The following is a 21,254-nucleotide window of genomic DNA, read 5'->3' on the forward strand; positions in this document are numbered from 1 at the left end:
AGACGAAATCAGGAGTTGTCCATAACAACCAGCCCACAATAGGATGGTACGACAAAACTTGTAGAGTAGCCCGCCAGAACCTCAGCACTGAACTCAGAAATAAGAATATCCTAGGTGTGAGAAAAGCGAGGGACACATATAGGAAGGTACAAAAAGAGGCTAAGAAGAAGTGGGATGAGGCTCACTGGCGTGATCTTAAATTTGCCTGTGATGCTAAGAATCAAAACCAATTTTGGGCCCTGGTTAAGTGGGATAGAGGAGGGGTGGCACAACCCCCGCAAAATAACGTAGCAAAAAATCAATGGGTTGACTTCTTTAAACCACAATACGCTCGCGTCTTAGTTGAAGGAGAGTGTACCCTACCTCCCACAGTTTTCTATCATAGCCAGTTATTCAGCATAAAAGATGTTAGTAAAGCGCTGGATTGCGTGACCAGGGGCCGCGCTCCAGGAATGGACGGCATACCTGCTGATGTGTTTCTAAGTGATCGTCCATCCTGGTGTCAGTACTTTGAGTGGCTAGCTAACTCTGTGGCCAGAGGTGCACCAATACCGACTTCGTGGAAGGGTGCAGAAATAATCCCAGTTTTTAAAAAGGGAAAAAAATCATTACCCAGCAACTACAGACCTATCAGTCTCATAGACTCTGCTCAAAAAAGAATAGGTCGATTAGTGCAAAATAAACTGCAAACCTGGATTGATGAAAAAGACATTTTATCTCCCTATCAAGCTGGGTTTCGACCTTGCACAAATTCAGTTGATCAGGTCTTCTTCTTCATAGCCCTCTACTGGAGGAACGTGATGCTAACCAATGGAACTCTCTACGCTGTTTTTGTAGATTTGAAATCAGCTTTTGATTTAGTTCCCCGTTCCAAGCTCTGGGGGGTGCTTTCCGAAGCTGGGATGGCCCCGGAACTATTGACGCTTCTCGTCCGCCTACATGAGAACAACTATGCATGAATCAGGTGGGGAGCTCAGGGTGAGGTGACTGATCCATTCCCTATCGAGCGCGGGGTTCGACAGGGGTGTGTTTTGGCACCGACACTATTTTCTATTTACATCAACGGCATTGTAGACCATCTTAGCCGTTCTCCCACTGATGCACCGATTCTGGCAGGGGCACGTGTGCCTGTTCTCATGTTTGCGGACGACACGCTCATAGTTTCTCGTACTCCGAGTGGGCTCCAGAAGGCAGTTAATGCCTTCGGAGGGTTCTGCAAAGCACGTGGACTTGAGATAAATACATCTAAAACCAAGTTCATGTGCTTGAACCAACGGAATAACTTTAAGGGTTCAATACATTTTAATGGTATCCCCTAGAGCAGGTTGAGGCCTTCACGTACTTAGGCATAAACCTCCAATGTAATTTGAGCTGGAAGAATCATATTGACATGTCTGTCCTAAAATTCCATCAGCTGGCAGGTGTAGTGTCACACAGATATAAAGCCTCTTTGACCAAGCCCATTACTCCTGTCCTAGAAATCTATAACATGAAGGTGATCAGTGCCTCCCTATACGGTTCAGAACTCTGGGGTTTCTCCAATTTGAAAAAACTAACACTGGCAGAAAACAGTTTCTTTCGCCGCCTGATTGGGGTTCCCCAGAGTACTCCTACCGTAGCACTGGCATATGATGTAGGCAGGAAAAACATCAAAGACTTGGCGCGACTGCGTCCTTTATTATACTGGAGACGCATTATGTCCACTCCTGAACTTGTACAATATGCATCTGCCCTGAAGGATATCATTAGGGTAGATCGTTTTCACTCGATCACGTGGCTAAAAGAAATAAGAGGGCTACTCAGCAAGCTAGAACTAGACCATCTGTGGAACTCTCCTAATGTAGAAAGATTTCCCACAAAGGCTACACTAAAGAACATGTACTGGGAAATGGTATGGTCGTCCATCCATAGCTCAGATTCTAATACAAATCTAACAGGATGTTTTTTAGATCTAAAATCTGTACCATTTTGCGAGCCATATTGGGACATCATTGAAAAGCCATTTGATAGAAAACTGTACTTCCAATTTAGAACTGGGACGCTTCCTATAAAGGCGTTTACCGGTAAATGGTCAGTAAACCAGCATGATAAATGTACCCTTTGTAAAGATTTGATAGAGAATGCGGCTCACCTATTGTTTGTTTGTCCCCTTTATGCAAATCCACGTCGAAAATGAATAAAACCAGTGTGCATAAAACTAGGAACGCGAAGGTGTATAGAGGCGTTAGGAATATTGGAATCGGACTGTACACCCTTTTTGGCGATTGCCGTCGCAAAATTCCTAGGTTGGTCATGGACTATACGCACCCGCACTTTACAACAGCCAGACATTGTTGTATGATATTACTGATATCATCGATTGTTCCTAATTTAGTATGTAAAACGACAGCACCATGTTTAATGAGTTTTTTAAGAGATAATGATTTTAACATTCTTGTAGTATTTATTGTGTAGTGTAGGATGGAAAAAATTGCTTTTATGACTGCTGTCGAATAAAGTTTTTGAAACGTAATACCTTTTTCACAACATTTGTTATCTGAGTGCTCTGGCATCCTCTAAATTCTGTGTTTATATGCTTTAGGCATTCCCCAAGATAGCAGGCAGGTCTGTGTTTTAACACACATACCTCCCAGTTACACACACTCCAACCACAATCTTTGAATGTGCAGCAGGGAAGCCACGGCTGCCAACCTTTTATCTAGTGTCTGTCTGTACTTATGACATTATGCATGCATCTGATATTACCAGCAGACTCATTAACAAACGGTGTACATAGCAGATATTAAGACCAAACTTGTGACTATGCATTTAATTTTTAATTCCTCCTAAAATTAGCATGGCTATTCTTCCTACCTTCCCCTTGAATAGGCTCGCTCCTGAAATTCTTATCTGAAAGAAAAAGAAAAATGTTTAAATTAAGACTGCAGCATAACACATTTTTTTGCAATACTGGTACACTATCTCAGTGTAAGGAAAAGCACATTCTTTGAGGTGTTCTGTATGCCACCAATGCACCAGACCCAATTTAAATTAACACAAGGATACATGGCTACACACAATCACAAACAGCATATTACAATTCAAGAACAGACCATGCAGGAGTGTACCAAAAGAACACAAGTTAAAATTAAATATAATAGAGACAAAATAGCACAGCCATAACAATTGTAAGACTCTCCGACAAATATCATAGATAATGAATGTATCAGCAATAAGCATATAAAGGATACAATTAATTGCACTTAACATGATGTAAGCAACATGATGGTGGATATTTTCTGAGTGCTCCCTACAGTTTATAATAGATAGTTACCTTTAAGTACCTTGTTGCTTGCAGTGACTGAAGCACCACTCTGGCTTCCGGGTCTCACCCTTCAGTAACTTTGCAAGTAATGTATGAATAACAACAAAATAAATATTTCTCCTTTTACTTTTTCCTGATCACCATAGTCTGGTAAAACGGAAAATGTACTACCCAGCGAAAAAAGTGGCACCAAAGCAGTTCCATGGTAATAAAAATTATATTAGAACAGGACCGGAATCTCGAGTTCTAACTAGCCCAAAAGAGTGCAGAAATGTACTACCTTTACTGCGCAATATTATGCACAGAGCCCACTGGTCCACACTGATGGTGGACAAATAGGTTAAAAAAATAGTCAAGTCAACTTTCTGTGTAAATGACCAGCTCATTCATTAATGTTGTAGACAAAATAGGACACTCTAGCATGGAGTTCTCCTTCGAGCCACATAGCTCTGTATAACCCATGTTGCAGTACTTTCGTCTGGCCATGACTAGTGCCCTTGTCAGTTCAAATTAGGCAGCAGAGGAGGCTTGGCCCAATAGCTAGACTGATCAAAAGAAGCAAGGGCAGAAGTGGTTAGCTCTGGAGTGAGGGGGACACCAGCTCCCTGCTAGAGTTCACCCCAACATCAGAGCTGTGAGAGCAGAGTCCCACCTATTTGACAGAAATTACAACAGAGTTTCAGTTGCTTCAGGTCATTTAAGGTATAGGCAGAAATTACAACAGTTTCAGTTGCTTCAGGTCAGTTAAGGTATAGGCAATGAAAAAAACATTGCCGTCCCTAGATGCCACCATCAGTGAACTTTGGCCGGCAGAGGCAAGTCAGTCCTTTTCCATGAATTTCCATGCATGAAAGCACAAATGGATGAATACAGACTTTCAAACAGCGCATCTCACCGTATCCACACACCTTTAGATTCTTGCTGTTGAAAACCTAGTCACACAACTCTGAAACTAGTTCCAAGAAGCTAATAGAAATGTCAATTTCCTTAGAAGCAGCAGACACTTACATGAACTAGCAATCTAGAATATTAAACACTTAACTCAAATAATTGAGTCTATGAATAACTAAAGAACGAGACCTCCAGCAGTTCTGGCTCCCATTAAATTGGAGACAAACTAGGCTTTCATAATCTCTTAACCAGTAAACCCTTCATCTAGCCTTCTTAAAAATATGCTGTAAGAGGTTAAAGAGAATACATATAATTGTCTGTGCTGACAATTTTAACACAGTAGTGTATTGTACCCACTACTAGATTATTATTTTTTAACACATGGTTATTTATTTAATTCCTAACATCAGCCACTGGTAACACCCAAGTCAACAAACCAGAGGCAATGGCTGTATAAGTATTCCATGTAGTGGGGAGCGTAACGTTTGTTCCACATCCAGTCGCACTGCGTAAAAGGATATATTATCCTCTTTATAAGTCTGGATAACATTTTCTTCTTTAGAATCCATTTTACTCCACTTTGTTTTCCAAAATCTTTATGCTTTTTCTTATTTAATCCACATATACGGTGTCTTGTATTTTAAATGCTTCCATGTTCGAGATGTGCCTATCCTGACCTCTTCAAGAACACTATCAAAACACAAGATCCGTTCAAGCCAGCATTCCTTTATTAGAACCCAATGCATTTCGGGCTTATACAAGCCTTCGTCAGGGGCAACTGCAAGCAAACAGTTTAGAAAAACACACCATTACTATATGTTCTTTTATAGAACATAAAAATTCATCATGCTCCCATTGTTGCATGTAGATTTATAATGCTGTGCGTAAAAAAAACTTCTTCCCTTCGTGAGAAGCTACAAAACAAATCAACAGCTAAATAACTTTATCCCCTTAGTACCAAACCCATCGCCTTACATCGCTAAACTGCCATACTCAATATGCCATCCCACGTTTCAGGCATCTTCATTTTGACATAATCCTCTCCTCACTCCCCCGCCCAGGTATGCTGGTTCGGTGTTGTGGACGGCCTCGTGAGCATAGGTTCGCATCTTGAAGGTGACTAGCTTTGATGGGGAGCCAGTGGAGTGTGCGCAGGAGCTGGAAGATGTGGCAGTGTCTTGGCAGGTTGAGGACTGGTCTTGTGGCGGCGTTTTGGATGTGCTGTAGCTTGCGGGTGAGGTTTTTGTTTATTCCGACAGAGTGCCTTGCCGTAGTCTAGCCTGTTGGTGACCAGGGCGTGAGTGGCAGTCTTTCTGTGTTCAAGGGGGATCCATTTGAAGGTCTTACGTAGGAGGCAGAGGGTGTGGAAGCAGGACGAGGAGATGGTGTTGATCTGGCAGTCCATTTTGAGCTCCGAGTCCAGGCTGATTCCCAGGTTGTGTGCGGGCTTCTGAGGGCGGGGGCCACCAGGTGTTGTTCCAGGTGTCTGGGTTTGGGCCCATGATGAGTACTTCCGTTTTGTTGGTGTTTAGTTGTAGGCAGCTGTTTTTCATCCATTTCGAGACGGCTTCCATGCCTTCTCTAAAGTTGTGTCTGGTGGTTTTGGGTTCGTTGAATAGGGAGAGGATGCGTTGGATGTCGTCTGCGTATGACACAATGTTGAGTCCGTAGGTTCTGACGATGGGGGCGAGAGGGGCCATGTAGTCTTTGAAGAGCGCAGGGCTGAGGGAGGACCCCTGGGGGACTCCGCAGGTGGTAGGTGTAGGGTCCGAGAGGAAAGGGGGGGGGGAGAGTCTGACCCGCTGCGTTCTGCCGCGAGGAAGTAGCAGATCCAGTTCGAGGGCCTTGTCTTGGATCCCTGCGTCGTGGAGTCTGCGTATTAGGGTGCGGTGAGAGACTGTGTCGAACGCCGCTGAGAGGTCGAGGAGGATGAGGTCTGCTGTTTCTCCTTTGTCCAGTAAGTTACGGATGTCCTCTGCTGTGGCTTTAGAGACAGACGCAGGGTGTGTCAAAAAACAGACTGTTTAGCACAGAATGCCTCTGAATACCTACTCTGGGTTTTCCCAAAGAATCATCATGAATCCATGCTTTGCCGACATTTCTCCACTAACATTCAGAAATCTGAAGCAGCAGTATATATGCCTTTGGTGTTCCAAACATTACACTTGATAACAAAATTTAACAGCTTAAGACAAGGCACTTCAAACTAAACATTAGCTAACAAATACCTTTCAAGTACCTTTGAAAGGCAATGCATGTGCAGGGCTCAAGTTAAACATAAGTCTGTATCATTCCTATTTCAACACCTTTGCTAATGAAGCAAGTTCCTGATGGCAGTTTGCAACAGACTAATTATGTGGATATAAAACATTATGACAGTACAGGCTAAGACATAAATGCTTTAAAAAACACTCTAAGACACAAAAGAATAAAATTAGTTAAATACAGACTACTTCGCCATGTGATTGATCTCAAAGTGGATACTAAAGGCTTTCCATAGTGAACACATTATATGGTGCCTTATAAAGCAAAAATTGGAGTTTTTGAGACCCAACTTCAGGGGGAAGACAGTCAGATGCCATTTGATATGAATAGTCAATACGGATCTCTACTTTAATAGCCATGTTTTAAACGATCCAATGTCCTGAACAAGAGCTACACATGTTGTTCTTAAACACTACTGCCCAATAGCTAACCAGCAAAGTTCTAGCTGTGTACAACTTGAGAAGCATTACATAAAAAATTCTCATAAAGGCCATTTGATGTCCAAAAGAACCAAAATATCTAAATGCAACTGTATAGGAAATGCAAGAGTTGACTGACCTTTTGTGGCATGCTGAACGTTAGCCACTGACCTTGAAAGTCTGACATTAACTTATATACCAAAGGTCCCTGAGAACATAGGTCAATGGATCATGATACTTCCAGAGATATGGCTGCATAGCATCTCCTTGAACCATCTATCATGTCTCTGACCATGTGAACCCTGAAGGTACAATATATCCCATAATAAGGCAATCATTGAATGTTAGCAAACCACTAGGGATAAAACGCTTCACAACCCGATTTAGTGAAGTCATGTGTGATGTTCCGTCCAGTAAATACAAACTAAATGAAACCGCCAATGTACATATTTTGGACTGTCGCAGTTTGGCCTGCCTAAGACAAGTTCTAGGAAGCCCTTAGGAAGAAGCATGCATATCATAGTGGTGTGCACTTCTCCCTACAAAATCAATGGGCTAATCATGCAGTGGTTGACTTCTATTTAGCATGGATGCCACCTACCAGCAGTGCCTGAACTCTTCATGGCAACCAATGACATGGAAAGCCTCTTCAAGAGCAGCCATGACACACAGTCTCACAATGATGTCAACGACTTTCCTGTGGCAGAGGTGACTTTCCTGTGGCAGAAGGTGCTCTGGAAATCCCGGAATGGACTTGGAGGGACCTTTCCTGAGGTATCAGAAAAAGGGTTGAGGGGTCTTTGGTAGTATCTCTACATTGTCACAGACCCCAGCAGACCAATGGTTGTGACATTTTTCTATCGAAATTATATATTCAGGAAGCAAAAACGTTTTTTTCGACCTCATTAAAAGTGCACAGAATACATAAGTATTTACCCCCAAAATCCACAGACCAACAAATCTGACAGAAAAAGCCAGTCCCCACAGCCTGAGAAAAAGAAGGGTCTTGACCAAAGTTCCCTCTAATTTTTTTCCTCTGTGTGCGGCAGTATAGGGTCTCTGTGCGCTGCAACTAAGGCTATGTGCGCCGGGAACCAGACCGCTTATGTGGGTGCAGCGCCAAATATCGCTCAAAACCTGTGCTTAAAGTGAAAAGAGAGTGCATTTCCACACATGCAGCGCCATATGAAGGGTCTTAAGGCAGGTTTTCAATTTAGATCTACACGCAATTACATGAATTGGTTACGCAGGCAAGTACACTTTGGGTTTAGAAAAGCACAGGACTCAAATGGTGGTACCATAATACGATTTTACTGAAGATCCTCAGCTCAAGGAGTGTTCATAGGGTGGGGAATGTTAGGAGCCGATACAAGATCACACATATACACAATTACATAACATATTTACAATTTGATGGGCAAGCTACGGAGTAATGTCTGGCTTTCCCGTTAGAGATAGTTTGTCACCAGTCCAAAAACTAGCCCCCTACAGCAAGTCGTCGTAACAACTTCTGGGTTAAAGTAACTTGTGGTAAAACGCAGTCGGGGTAGTGAATGCTTTGCAAAGGCTGGTCGTTGTTGAGACTGCGAGGTAAAGGTTTCCCGTGATTAATCTTTCTGCTGGAGATGTTTGTCTGGTTGCAGTTTTGACTCATCATAAAGTAGTACAGAGGGTTAATATGCCTATTACAAAAATATGTACCATACACATAACAGAACTGTATTTTATGTGGATAGCTTAGTAGGTTACTGCTTTTGTTGTAGAAAACCTTTTGTTACTTACAGTTCATAAGTTACAATTATGATATAGGACAGTAACCTATGAAGTGTCAGAGCGGCGTGCAGACTGCATGGTATAGGTTAGAGTTACGTTTTTTTCCCTTATCTTTCACTATACTAAAGATGATAAATAGGGTTGGTTTGGGTAGAAATACATTCTTATTAGTAAAGACAACAGTATGTGGGGTCTTTATTTTCCTAATTGCGTTCAACGAAGGACCATCAAACGTATTGTCTTATTCATATCATTATAAAACAAGCATTTGCAAAGCCAATAGGTCTCGCCTTTAGGACCTTATAAATATTTAGTCATGCTGCATATTAACCTGAGTGCTACATCTACTGTTCTTTAATATGGAAGCTTTGACAATGATAGGTACATTATAGCACTGCATTGAGGAGTACTTAAAACTTTATTTGTGTATAACTGTTAGTTTGAACTCGGATATCTGGGAGTACTTTCATATGCGATAATGAAACAAAAAAGATTTTAGTGAAATAAGTAATATGCTTGATAACACAATTTAAGAGAGGAAGACACAATGTGTCCAGGTTTTTTGGTTTAAGTTTGTACAAATCAGTTAATAAATGGGTATCAATATGTCTTAACTGATTAATTCTGGCTCTATAAGTAAGTACAGTTGGCTCTGATCTGAGATTCTCCAAACACAGTCTGAACTCTTGCTCACTGAAAGTATAGCTTCATATACAAGGTCATGGGAGCTCCAGGGTGATAAATACACCAGATGCTGAGTGTGTTCTGGTTTTGCCCGCTGCTGGGGGTGCTCCGCAGTAGCTCCTGCTCCAGAAGGTGAAGTTGCTCCAGGGTGCACTGCTGCTTCAAGGGGCGAGGAATCTGGGATTTGTAGTTGCTTCAGGTTGGGCTGGTGATACAGGGGAACTTCTGCTGGTTCATAGAGGGGTTGCAAACAGAGGGACATGAAGAGGTCAGGAGAATAGAGACAGACCAAAGGATAGACATACAGGGGCATAAAGTGAAACAAAGAAGGTGGGACAGAAATCAAGATGAGGAGACAGACAAGAGCAAACCATGTGACAGAGAAAGTGGTATGGAGAGAGGCTGCAAAATCAAGATAGAAGGACAGAGGCAGGCAGTGTGACAGAGTTAAAGAAAGGAACAAAGAGCAGAAGGCAGAGGAACAGAAACAGGTAGAATGACAGGTCAACCGAACCACAGGATGAAAAAGAAAAATATGCTCTGGGCCAAAGTGGGACAGTCAGGCAGAGGTAGATGGTGCCCTGGAGATAAAGGCAAGGCAGGAAAATGCAAGGAGAAGAACAGGGGCATAGACAGTCAGAAGGACAGGACTGGGATAACACAGAAGGACAGGCCCAGAGAGAGGAACAGGCAAAAGGATGAACAAAGGTTTAATGCGACTGCCAGAGAAGACCACCTTTTTTTATGGTGATCTGTGTGATATGCCATATCTTCACTATAAGTCATAATAAAGATGTTAGTGAACAGACTGACACTGAGCAATAATGAACTATTAATGGGGGATCTGGCTCTGCAACAGAAAGCCCCAGAATACAAACATTACTTGGGCTTAACTTTCTAGAAATGTCTTCTTTTTTAATTTATTATTAATATTTTTAAATATATAATTGTGCCATGTTAAAAATATGTGAAGATATTAAAGGACAGGGGAGACCACAAAATATAATTAAAAAAGAAGACTTTGGAGCTTGGAAAATTAGAATTTAGGAATACATTGAACATTTTCTCAAAAATTAGGATGTGGTGTTTTTATTTCTTGACATTGTTACTTCTAGTCTCCTAATTATTCCTGTGGAAAAAAAGAGAAGTTACGTGCAGGATCATCAGCATACTTAGCCTTACGTGCAGGATCATCAGCATACTTAGCCTTCCCACCCCGCCGCTCACCTTTGTTCCTAATGCTGCCAGCAGAGCGTGTTTCCAGAAAGGCTGAACAAACACGCATTTAGAGAGGGAAGAGCTACAAGCATGGCGGTAGGAAGGGAGGTTCCTCTAAGGAATGGAGAGGGATGGGAGAGGAGGGGGCAACACAGGAAAAACAATGTGTTTGCCTCAAAGAAATGACCCACTGGAGTTACGTGCGGAGTGCCAGCAAACTTTACCACCTCACCCCCTCTCAGCTATGTTCCTAATGCTGCCAGCAAAGCATGTTTATATTTTATTTATTTATAAAGAAAAGGCCGACCAAACAAGCATAGGGAGGGGGGTGCTCATTCTTCCAGCAAGTAGGAAGTGTCGAGGTGCAGGGGCTCTAAGGAGGGGTGAAAAAATGACAAAGTTAATTAACGTGCAAATGGTCTTTTAAAGACCATAGAAGTACTCGGGGGCGGCTGTTGTATGTCCTGGAAGCTTTCTCAGCCGGGGTGGGGGGTCCACACACGACGTGGGTGGGGTGCGCGGGCTGAAACTGTCAGAGTCAGTCTCTGAAAGGTACCTGGTATTGTAAAATACTTATATATCACGTTAAATGCGACTGGAGGGCAGGGTTTGTTGGGGTGAGAGAGGTGTGTGGCCAAGAAATTGTATTCTTTCATGTGTCTCGAAACTGGTTTTAAAGTTCGATCTTTTTAAAATTAACTTATTTTGTACATGTTGAGAGAAACCACAAATGTTGCCATTCCACCGGAGTTTAAATAACAGATGTTGCTGTGATCCGGTTTAATGACTTTCAATCTATTGGCCTAAGAATGATAAAAGGCGGAATGAATCATGCCCATTTTCCAACTTATCAATTGCTGGGCACAAACATCTCAGGTATCGCAGTGCGCTGGCGGGTGGAGTGGGGGGCAGTCTTTCCCATGTGAGAGGGCCCCCCTCAGCTCACTCTGTACTGTGACGCTGTGGCATGGACAAGAATTAAACTCGATGTGAAGACTCCCTGTTTTCTACGAAGATGAAAGATCAAACTGCGACGCAGTTGCAAAGGGAGGGGGGGAGGGGGGTGCTCATTCTTCCAGCAAGTAGGAAGTGTCGAGGTGCAGGGGCTCTAAGGAGGGGTGAAAAAATGACTAAGTTCATTAACGTGCAAATGGTCTTTTAAACGACCATTGAAGTACTCGGGTGCGGCTGTTGTATGCCCTGGAAGCTTTCTCAGCCGGGGGGGGTCCACACACGACGGGGGTGGGGTGGGGTGCGGGGGCTGAAACTGCAGCCCTTTGAGCACAATGGGCTTGGCACGCCTCCAACACCATGTCTCTTCCTCTCCTTCCAGCCTGGATTTCGCGACGCTCGCGTTTTAAAAGCAGCGTCTCATAGGGATGTCTCTGTAACAGTGTGCGCGCTAATTCCAGGCCACTGCGCGCTCCGGGTGACCATCGTGAGCGCGCGCCCACCTTGGTGGGAACAGTGGTCTTGACGTCTTTTTTGAAGGTTTACCTGTCGACAGAGAGCAAGTCAGTAAGTTACCGGTTGTCGACGTCCTGTTTTGGGGTAAAAAATGTGTTGCCTCTTCCTCTGGTGTCTTTTCTCCTTGAATCTAGAACTAGAAGTAGTCTTGGAAGCGGCCAGAGGGCACTCTGGTAGAAGCTTGACCTACCCTAAGGCTTCTTGACGACCCACCGTCTGCTTCCCGTCTTCTTTGTTGGAGCCCATGCAGCTTGGTCTTGAACGAACACCGGAAAGCTACGCAGCCCACAACGCCACCCGTCGACAGCACCTCCTCATCAGATCCACCAAAAGGGCCTCCTTCAAAGACCGCCTAGACAACAACGCACACAACAGTAAAGAACTCTTCAACATCGTGAAGGAACTCTCCAACCCCAGCTCCAACACCGACATCCCACCATCGCAAGACCTGTGCGACTCGCTGCTCACCTTCTTCCACCGCAAGATCGCAGACATCCACGACAGCTTCAACATCACGACCGCCCCAGCAACCACTGAGACTTCAGCACCCATGACCACCATCCGCACCAACTGTCTGCTCTCCTGGACCAACATCAACGACGACGATACCATCAAGCTCATGAACACCGTCCACTCCGGATCCCCGTCAGACTCATGCCCACACTACATCTTTAACAAAGCAAGCACCTCCATCGCATCCCATCTCCGGAAAGCCATCAACATCTCCTTCGAAACAGCAACCTTCCCGGAGTGCTGGAAGAACGCCGAGATCAACGCCCTACTCAAGAAACCCAAGGCGGACCCCAAGGACCTCAAGAACATCTGACCCATCTCCCTGCTCCCGTTCCTGGCAAAGGTCGTCGAGAAGGCAGTCAGCAAACAACTGACCAGCTACCTCGAGGAGAACAGCATCCTGGACCCGTCCCAGTCCGGGTTCCACAGCAACGGAACTGCACTCATCGCCGCCACCGATGACATCAGGGCCATGCTAGACAACAGAGAAACCGCTGCCCTCATCCTCCTTCGACGAGGTCTGCCACCACACACTAGGAACACGCCTCCACGACACCGGGATCCAAGAAAAGGCACTGCAATGGACCAACTCCTCCTTATCTGGCAGAACACAGAGCGTCCGCCTCCGCCCAATCCGCTCCGAAGCCACCGAGATAATCTGCGGCGTACCCCAGGGCTTGTCCCTCAGCCCAACATCTACATGGCACCGCTCGCCCACATCGCCCGTCTTCACGACCTCAACATCCTCTCCTACGCCGATGACACCCAGCTGATCCTCTCCCTCACCAAGGACCCCCACACCGCCAAAACCAACCTCCACGTCGCGGAATGCACGAGGAACAGCCGACTGAAGCTGAAATCGGACAAGACTGAGGTCCTCATCGTCGGATCCACCCCCTCGACATGGGACAACTCCTGGTGGCCGACCGCACTAGGAACAGCTCCAACACCCACTAACCACGCACGCAACCTAGGGGTCATCCTCGACTCCACCCTCTCCATGACGAAGCAGGTCAACGCTGTCTCTTCCTCCTGCTTCAACACCCTCCGCATGCTCCAAAGGATCTACAAGTCGGTTCCCACCGAAAAGAGAAGGACAGTCACCCAGGTCCTCATCAGCAGCAGACTGGACTACGGAAACGCCCTCTACGCAGGAGCCTCGGCCAAACTTCTCAAACGGCTCCAGTGCATCCAGAACGCCTCTGCACGCCTGATCCTCGACATCCCTCGTCGCAGCCACATCACACCCCACCTGAGAGACCTGCACTGGCTCCCCGTCAACAAGAGGATAACCTTCAAGCTCATCACCCATGCACACAAGGCACTCCACAACACTGGACCAGCATACCTCAACAGCCGACTCAGCTTCTACACCCCCACCCGCCAGCAGCACTCTGCCGACCGTGCCCTCGCCACCGTCCCCCGCATCCGAAGAGTGACAGCCGGCGGCGGATCATTCTCCCACCTCGCCACCAAGACATGGAACACCCTCCCCATCCGCCTACGGCAGACCCAAGACCTACTGACCTTCAGAAAACTCAAGACCTGGCTTTCAGAACAGTAGCAGCACTCCCCACCCATCAGCGCCTTGAGACCCTCATGGGTAAGTAGTGCGCTTTACAAATGCTATGATTGATTGACTCCCTGTCTTTTGGTATTTTTCTGAAGAACTTCTGACAGTGGGTGCAGGACTCTGGACAATGGTCTTTTGAAGGTAAACAATGCCAATACTCTATGCCCCAAAGTATATGGAATAAATCTAAGCAACAAAGATTTTGGAAAGATTTCCAATCATTTGATTGTCAAAAAGGCAACGCTCATTGCCCCAGGACCCTGTGATGGAGTCCATTGACATGCTAAGCACTTCTGTAGAGGATGCATGTTCAATCTTGCATGAGGCACTATGGCAATGCCTGATGCCATCATCCCTAGTAGTTGCATGAAAGTTCTTACTGTTCGATATGGATTGCTTTGGAATTGTGGTAGCAGTGTTTGAAAATTTCAAATCCTGACTGTACTTGGATAGGCTAGACCTGTTTGAGTGTTGAGCATAGCTCCTAGATAGGGCTGCAGCTGTGAAGGTTGAAGATGAGATATTTGACTACAAATCCCAGCTGATGTAGAAGATGGATAAGTTACTTACCTGTAATCCTAGTTCTCTTCCAGGGGTATATACTAATCAAAGTCATGAGCACTGAATAATCCCAGCCTACGTGCGGGACCCCGGAGCATATACAAAATTACAAATACTTGTGTATGTTTAAAACCACCAGTACATAGTATTTCCAAAACATACATATATGTATATACACATAAATTTGCAGCCTATAATAGGTCCAATAGACTAAAATGCCAAAATGACATGGATTTCTATTGTAAGAAAGAAATATCACATGTAAATAGTGAAACAGAACATATACTGCAGTAGTGTTCCACAACAACCCTTTATTTTCATAAGAGAAAAACAGGTAATAGCAGGCAATTTGTTGTTAGGCTGCAAAGATATATAATCATCACAGTATAATAAAAAATTGGCATCTTGCCTTTAAGGCTTCAGAGAACCTGGACACCGTGCCTTTAAGAACTCCAGGAGCCCCTTGCTCCCATCATGCACCACAGGTGACAGGTCAGTTTTTTTTGTATGGAGTACTAACATGTAGTAACCAGGATATCAGATGCAAACAACACATTATCGTACTGTTAATGCTCATATGGGGAGGCGGGGTGGTTGCTTATGACTATGATGAGTATACCCCTGGAAGAGAACTAGGATTACAGGTAAGTAACTTATCCTTCTCTTCCAGGGGATACTCATCAATAGTCATAAGCACTGAATAGAGTACCAAGCCCAAACCCACTTACTCGCGGATGAGCAAACAGTAACAGGAACATTTAACATAGCATCTAATATGTAATCATCGAAATAGATTTCTGAGTGAGGCTTGCCCGAATTGGGCATCCGCCTGTGTATCAGAGTCCAAACAGTAACGGCTGCTTTACAAATCTCTGCCATAGGTATGTTCCCAAGTAATGGGCCTTAGTCTTGCCAGGGAAGACTTTATTGGCCAATTGATAGGACAAGGATATACAAGACACTATCCACCTAGAGATAGACCTCTTAGAAGCTGCAGAAACAGTATTTATGGACCCGTAGTTTATAAACAGTTGGTCCGTTTTCCTGAAGCTCTTTGTTTTGTCTAAGTAAAACTTCAGAACCCTCTTGAGGTCCAAAGAGTAGAGGGACCTTTCCGGAGGATTTGAAGGATTCGGAAAGAACGTGGGGAGAGTGACTGTCTGATTAATGTAGAAATCAGAGACTACTTTGGGTAAAAAACTCGGATGTGTTCTTTAAACCACTCTGCAGGACAAACAGTATAGGGCTCTTTATAGCATAGTGCCTGGATCTCACTCACTCTGCGAGCAGAGGTGATAGCCACTAGAAAAGCAGCTTTCCATGTCAAATGTTGTAAAGAAGCTCTGTGAATAGGCTCGAAAGGAGCACCCATCAATTTCGCTAAAACAATGTTGAGCTTCCAAGGTGGAGAAGGAGCCCTCACTGGAGGATAAACCTTTCTTAATCCCTCGAGAAAATCTTTGGAAACACAGGGATTTTGAAGAAGGAAATCTGATTTGGGGACTTTCTATATGCTGTTATAGCTGCAAGATGAACCTTTATAGAGGAACATTTAAGACTAGATTTGGCCAAATGCAGTAAATATGGTAAAAGTACCTGTTCCTGACCTCGGATGGGATCATGTAATTGTACAGTTTTAAGGCAACCATTTAATAAAACATGAATTCAATACTGATAAATCAATAATAAAGGTCAGAAAAAAACTAAAACAACAAATTATTTATTAAAAATACAAAAATAGGCATTTTATTGAGTTGAAAACAATTGAAAACATAATATGCATATATTCCCTTTTGTGCCCATCATACACACACACATGCATACTAAATGCAAATTTAAAAACATTGTTGGGATAATAACTTTTTGATCAACAATGGTAAATTTACATATTATATGAAAGGCACCGCGATCCGGCGGTTGTTGTACGGGACAACTACGGCAAGGCCTGCGCAAACCTGGAGAGTATGATTGAGAGTTGGTTGTTGTTGCCGCTGTCGCTAGCAGATCGTATAGCCCTCATTAAAATGGTGGTTTTGCCCAGATTTTTGTATTTATTTGTGAACGTGCCTATAGTGTTAAATCTGTCCTTCTTCAAGACGCTTCGTGGACATTTGCTCCGACTGGTCTGGGGGGGCACGGGTGCGAGAGTTCAGTGGTCCACACTTACTCGGGGGTATGACGGCGGTGATTTTGCGGCCCCGGACTTTTATGTATATTATCTGAGTGCCCAGGCTCAGTACCTATACTACTGGTACAGGCCACATGCTTTTACGCCTCATGTTGCGGTGGAGGAGGGTGATGTGGCTCCGGTCCCCTTGCACAGCGTTGTTACTCACAGTTTGCGAGGCACCCCTAAAACGGAGATTAACTCAATTGATGCCACGATTTCAGCATGACAGCGCATTGGGTGGTTGGCGCAGAAGTTACCACTATATGCGCCAGACCTGCGATTGGAATGGCACGGGCGTTTGTCTGTTACCAGCGAGGGCCCGTCTATGAGAGTGCTTAAAGAGGCGGGAATCACTCACCTTAGAGATGTTTACCCAGGCGGCACCTTCCTAGATCAGGGGGACCTTGGCCATGTAGTGAATCAGACACTCCTGTTCCGCTTTGCGGTCCATCGACTGAGAAGTGCGGCTAGGGAGCACGATGTCACCTTTCCAGAGGAGCCTCCGGTTCTGAAGTCGCTGCAGGCGGTTCTTTCCGTACCTAATAAAAAACGCCTATTGTCAAAATTGTATGCGCTCATCAAAGATGAATCAGAGGTGGGTGCCGATAAAAGTTGGGCTAAGTGGAATGCAAGTCTGGATGCTGATATCTCGGAAGACAATTGGAGGCACGTGTGTGGGCTGACTGGGTCGTCAAGTATGAATGGTAACCTTGGAATTATTAATTTCAAGTATTTACATCAAGTATATCATACACCGGCACGACTGTATAAATATGGCCTGCGAGACACGGCGAGAAGTGACAGGTGTGGCCAGGATGATGCGGATTTTATGCACCTGGCGTGGAACTGCCGACCGGTGGCTGACTTTTGGGGGGCAGTAATGAGTAGTCTGTGTGAAATGGTTGCTGTGGATATACCCTGTACACCACTGGTGTGCCTCCTATGTTGTGTCCCACACATTAAAGGCGCGAATGGCAGGCTGGTGCGGTTGGCGCTGCTTATGGCTGCGCGGAGGGTGGCGATGGCGTGGGGGAGGGGTAGGCGTCCGGGTTTGAAGGATTGGCTGGCTGACTTGGTGTACTGTAGAGATAGCCTAAGTGTTTATGCGGAAGAACTGCCCCTTCGGTCCAGACCAAGAGACATCTGGGAGCCACTGCGCTTATATCTGCTTGCACACTCTGAGGGGAGCACAGATTGACCCTGCTCGGGGGGAACTGGCCGCTGGGGGGGGGGGGAGATGTCAAAGATGGGCCCCTTTCGGTGACACTGGAGCAATTCCTGATTTATGTTCAGACACTTGGAGAGTACTTGGATTGATCGGTCTATTATTATTGTACTAGGATTGGAACGGGGTTTGTTTTATGTTTCTTTTTTCTTTTCATTGTTCAATGGGGGGTTTGTTTCTATTGCCTCAGGTATGGTCCACATCTGCTGAGTTCATTATGGTAGCCGTGATGTACCTTCCTTGCATTGTCTAGCCTGTGAACATCTTTTGGTCTCATGGATTGCAGTTGAGTGTTTCACGTGTGACTTATAACATGTTTTATATTATGTTGCAAATGTGGATGTGTAACGTTTCTGTTACTATGTATGGCAGTTTATGCTGAAAACTTAATAAAAAAATAATATTATATGAAAGGCAGATTCAGTAACGAACTAAGTGGCACAGATACAAATGGCTGGTGGTGTTCTACGCACGTTTCAGCACTACTGGGGTGCCTTTGTCAGAAGGAGGGCCACAGTGAGAACAATTATCGATGATAATGAATAGACCAGATGGAATGAACAGTCAGATGGAGACTATGCGGTACTTGACGTGTAGTCTCAGGAGCCAAGGCAGAAAACTGCTGTCAATATATCATATGTTGATAAACTATGTTGGTCCTCTGATATTTCATTCAAAATTTACTGTATGCCAAAAGAACAATAAAGATGAGAATTGGGCGTCACTTAATATGAACAGGATAACACAGCAGTGTCAAAATTGTGACTGAAAATCACTTTTTAATGTCCAAAGTTTAATCTGATGCGGTGTGGTTGATCGGACTCAAAGTTCTGGTATGTGAATTCAAGGATTTTATTCTGTCAGATGGAAGCCTCCGGATGTGGGGTTCCTCCTTTCAAAGAAAGTAAATAGAGGCAGGATCATGTCCATTGTTCGTGTACCATAAGTGAAAACGCTTCTACTTAAAAGCATAGGACTGTATAGTGGAAGGTCCCTTGGCCTCTTTAAGAATGTTTATACATTCTGGAGTCAAATCTAGATGTCCGTATAGAAGGACTTCAGGAGCCATGCCGTCAACCGTAGGGAAGGGAGATTGGGGTGAAACACCTTCCCTTTGTTCTTGGATAATGGATCTAGATGGCATGGTAAACTCCTCTGGGAGGGGGGGGGGGGCAGGGGGGGGGACTTCCGATAGCTGAAGGAGATCAGCATACCACCACTGGCTAGGACATTCCGGGGCTATCAATCATTCTGGAATTCGTCCTGTAAAACTTGTTGATCAGTGTGGGAATCAACGGAATTGGTGAAAAGGCGGACAATAATGTGTTCAATGACTGACCTTTAGAGCCCAGTTGTGAGCTTTGACGTATTCTCTGCTTAAGGTGTCCGCCTGAACATTGAGAGTCCCCGGGAGATGCATTGCCAGAATGGCTCGAGTGTCTAGCGAGAAGCCACTTCCAGATACAGGTACCGCCCTGTTTGTTTAAGTAATGCATGGGGGTTGTGTTGTACATTTGGATCAAAGGTACTGAGACTGGAGTAAAGGGTAAACTCGATTTGAGAGCTAAGTGTACTGCTCTCATCTCTAAGAGATTGCTATGGTAACTTTGTTCCGCCTCCGACCACAGGCCCTGAACTTGCTAAGCACCCATGTGAGCACCCCATCCCTGAAGTGAAGCATCCGTGAATATCGTCTGGGTAGGAGGGTCCAGGTGAAAGGCAATTCCCTTTATCAGAATGGATCTCTTCATCCACCATTTGATGGATTCCTTGGCCGATTGGGAGAGAAGCACCTGATCCTCCCAGAGTCCCGACATCTGCATCCATTGGTCCTCCAGAGATTGCGGCAAAGGACGCATGATTAATCTTCCGTTCGGTACAATGAAGATGCATGATGCCATTGATCCCAGCAGTGATGACACCTGACTGACTGTGGGATACTATGTGAGAAGAAGGTAGCAACATTTCTCGTGAATTGAGGATAAGATCTCATCCAAAGGACACACGATTGCTTTTGCGGTATCCAGTGAGGCACCCAGATAGTGGATCTTATGAGATGGGTTGAAGATTGATTTCTGGTAGTTTACACAGAGACCCAACCTGTTCAGCTGAGGGAAAATTTGATGTAAAGCCAACATTCGAAACTGCTCCTTGAGAATGTATTTGTTCAGCAGTCTCAAGTTCAAGTATTGATCTGTATTCTCTAGTAGGACCTCTTTTCTGCACCAGAAAATAGCAAGAATAAATCCCCTCCTTTCTTTGTGGAATACCTTTTCTATGGCATGTTTTTGTAGGAGAACGTTTACTTCTGTTTGTAACAAGTGGTGTCCTTGAAGAGGCCTTTGCCGTGGAGTAACAGATGGTGGTGGGGATTTGAACCTGAGCAGATAGCCATTCTGCACAATTTTCAGAACCCACTTGTCCTTTGTTAGCTTCTCTCACTCCTCCAGGTGTAACATACACTTCCTCCCACCGGAGTGGCCAACGGGCATAGAGGAAGTCATCCCTCATTGTTTCGCTGGTTGTTTAGGAGCATCAAACTGCTGTTTTGTGGATCCTCTCCCTCGTCCAGGTCTTCTTTGCTGGTAATGGGACCTGGATTTACCTTGACCTTGATTTTGCGTGTTCCAATGAGGGGTTGAACCCTCTGTTGAAAGGAACGTCAATCATAGGGACGGAATCTACGCCTAAACTCTTTCCGCTTCCTTAAGCCAACAGCTTTCAGAGTGCCCAAGTCATTCTTCATTTTGGACATTTCGTCGTCTGCATGGGAACTGAACAGAGAGGATGAATTGAATTGAATGTTCGTGATATTTCTTTGTGCATCTGGCTTTAGTCCCGTAAGACGAAGCCATGCTGATCGCCTCGAGCAAATACCATGCGAGTATCCGTGGGCCTCCAAGTCAGAAGTATCTGCGGCTGCACTAATGATCTGATTAGCTACCAGTCCGCCTACTTGCAGGATCTCCTGGAAGTCCTGTTGATCCTCCTTCGGTAGCTTCTATGTAAATCTCGCCAAAGAGTCCCAGAGAGATCTATCGTACCAACCCAGCTGGGCGGAAGCACGAGCCACCTTCTTTAACGAAGCCGATGTAGTGCACATTTGTTTACCTAGAGAATCCATATTTGCCGAGTATACCTTTCTGGCTGCAGCCATTATCACGGAGTCTGGAAGCGGGTCAGCAGGAAGA

At 44.9% G+C, this 21,254-nt stretch overlaps 1 protein-coding gene across 6 annotated transcripts in view; it reads right to left on the reverse strand.

Annotated features, from left to right (window-relative positions):
• BCLAF3 (BCLAF1 and THRAP3 family member 3) overlaps positions 1-21,254 on the reverse strand; it is a 525,957-nt gene that overhangs the window by 335,226 nt on the left and 169,477 nt on the right. For all 6 annotated transcript variants that reach the window (XM_078657893.1, XM_078657894.1, XM_078657895.1 and 3 more), the window contains exon 8: positions 2,854-2,889. In XM_078657893.1, coding sequence (XP_078514019.1) covers positions 2,854-2,889 — 36 coding nt within the window. The remainder of the gene's footprint in view (positions 1-2,853; positions 2,890-21,254) is intronic.

The sequence above is a fragment of the Lissotriton helveticus genome, chromosome 8, assembly GCF_964261635.1.
Source record: "Lissotriton helveticus chromosome 8, aLisHel1.1, whole genome shotgun sequence".
NCBI lineage: Eukaryota > Metazoa > Chordata > Amphibia > Caudata > Salamandridae > Lissotriton > Lissotriton helveticus.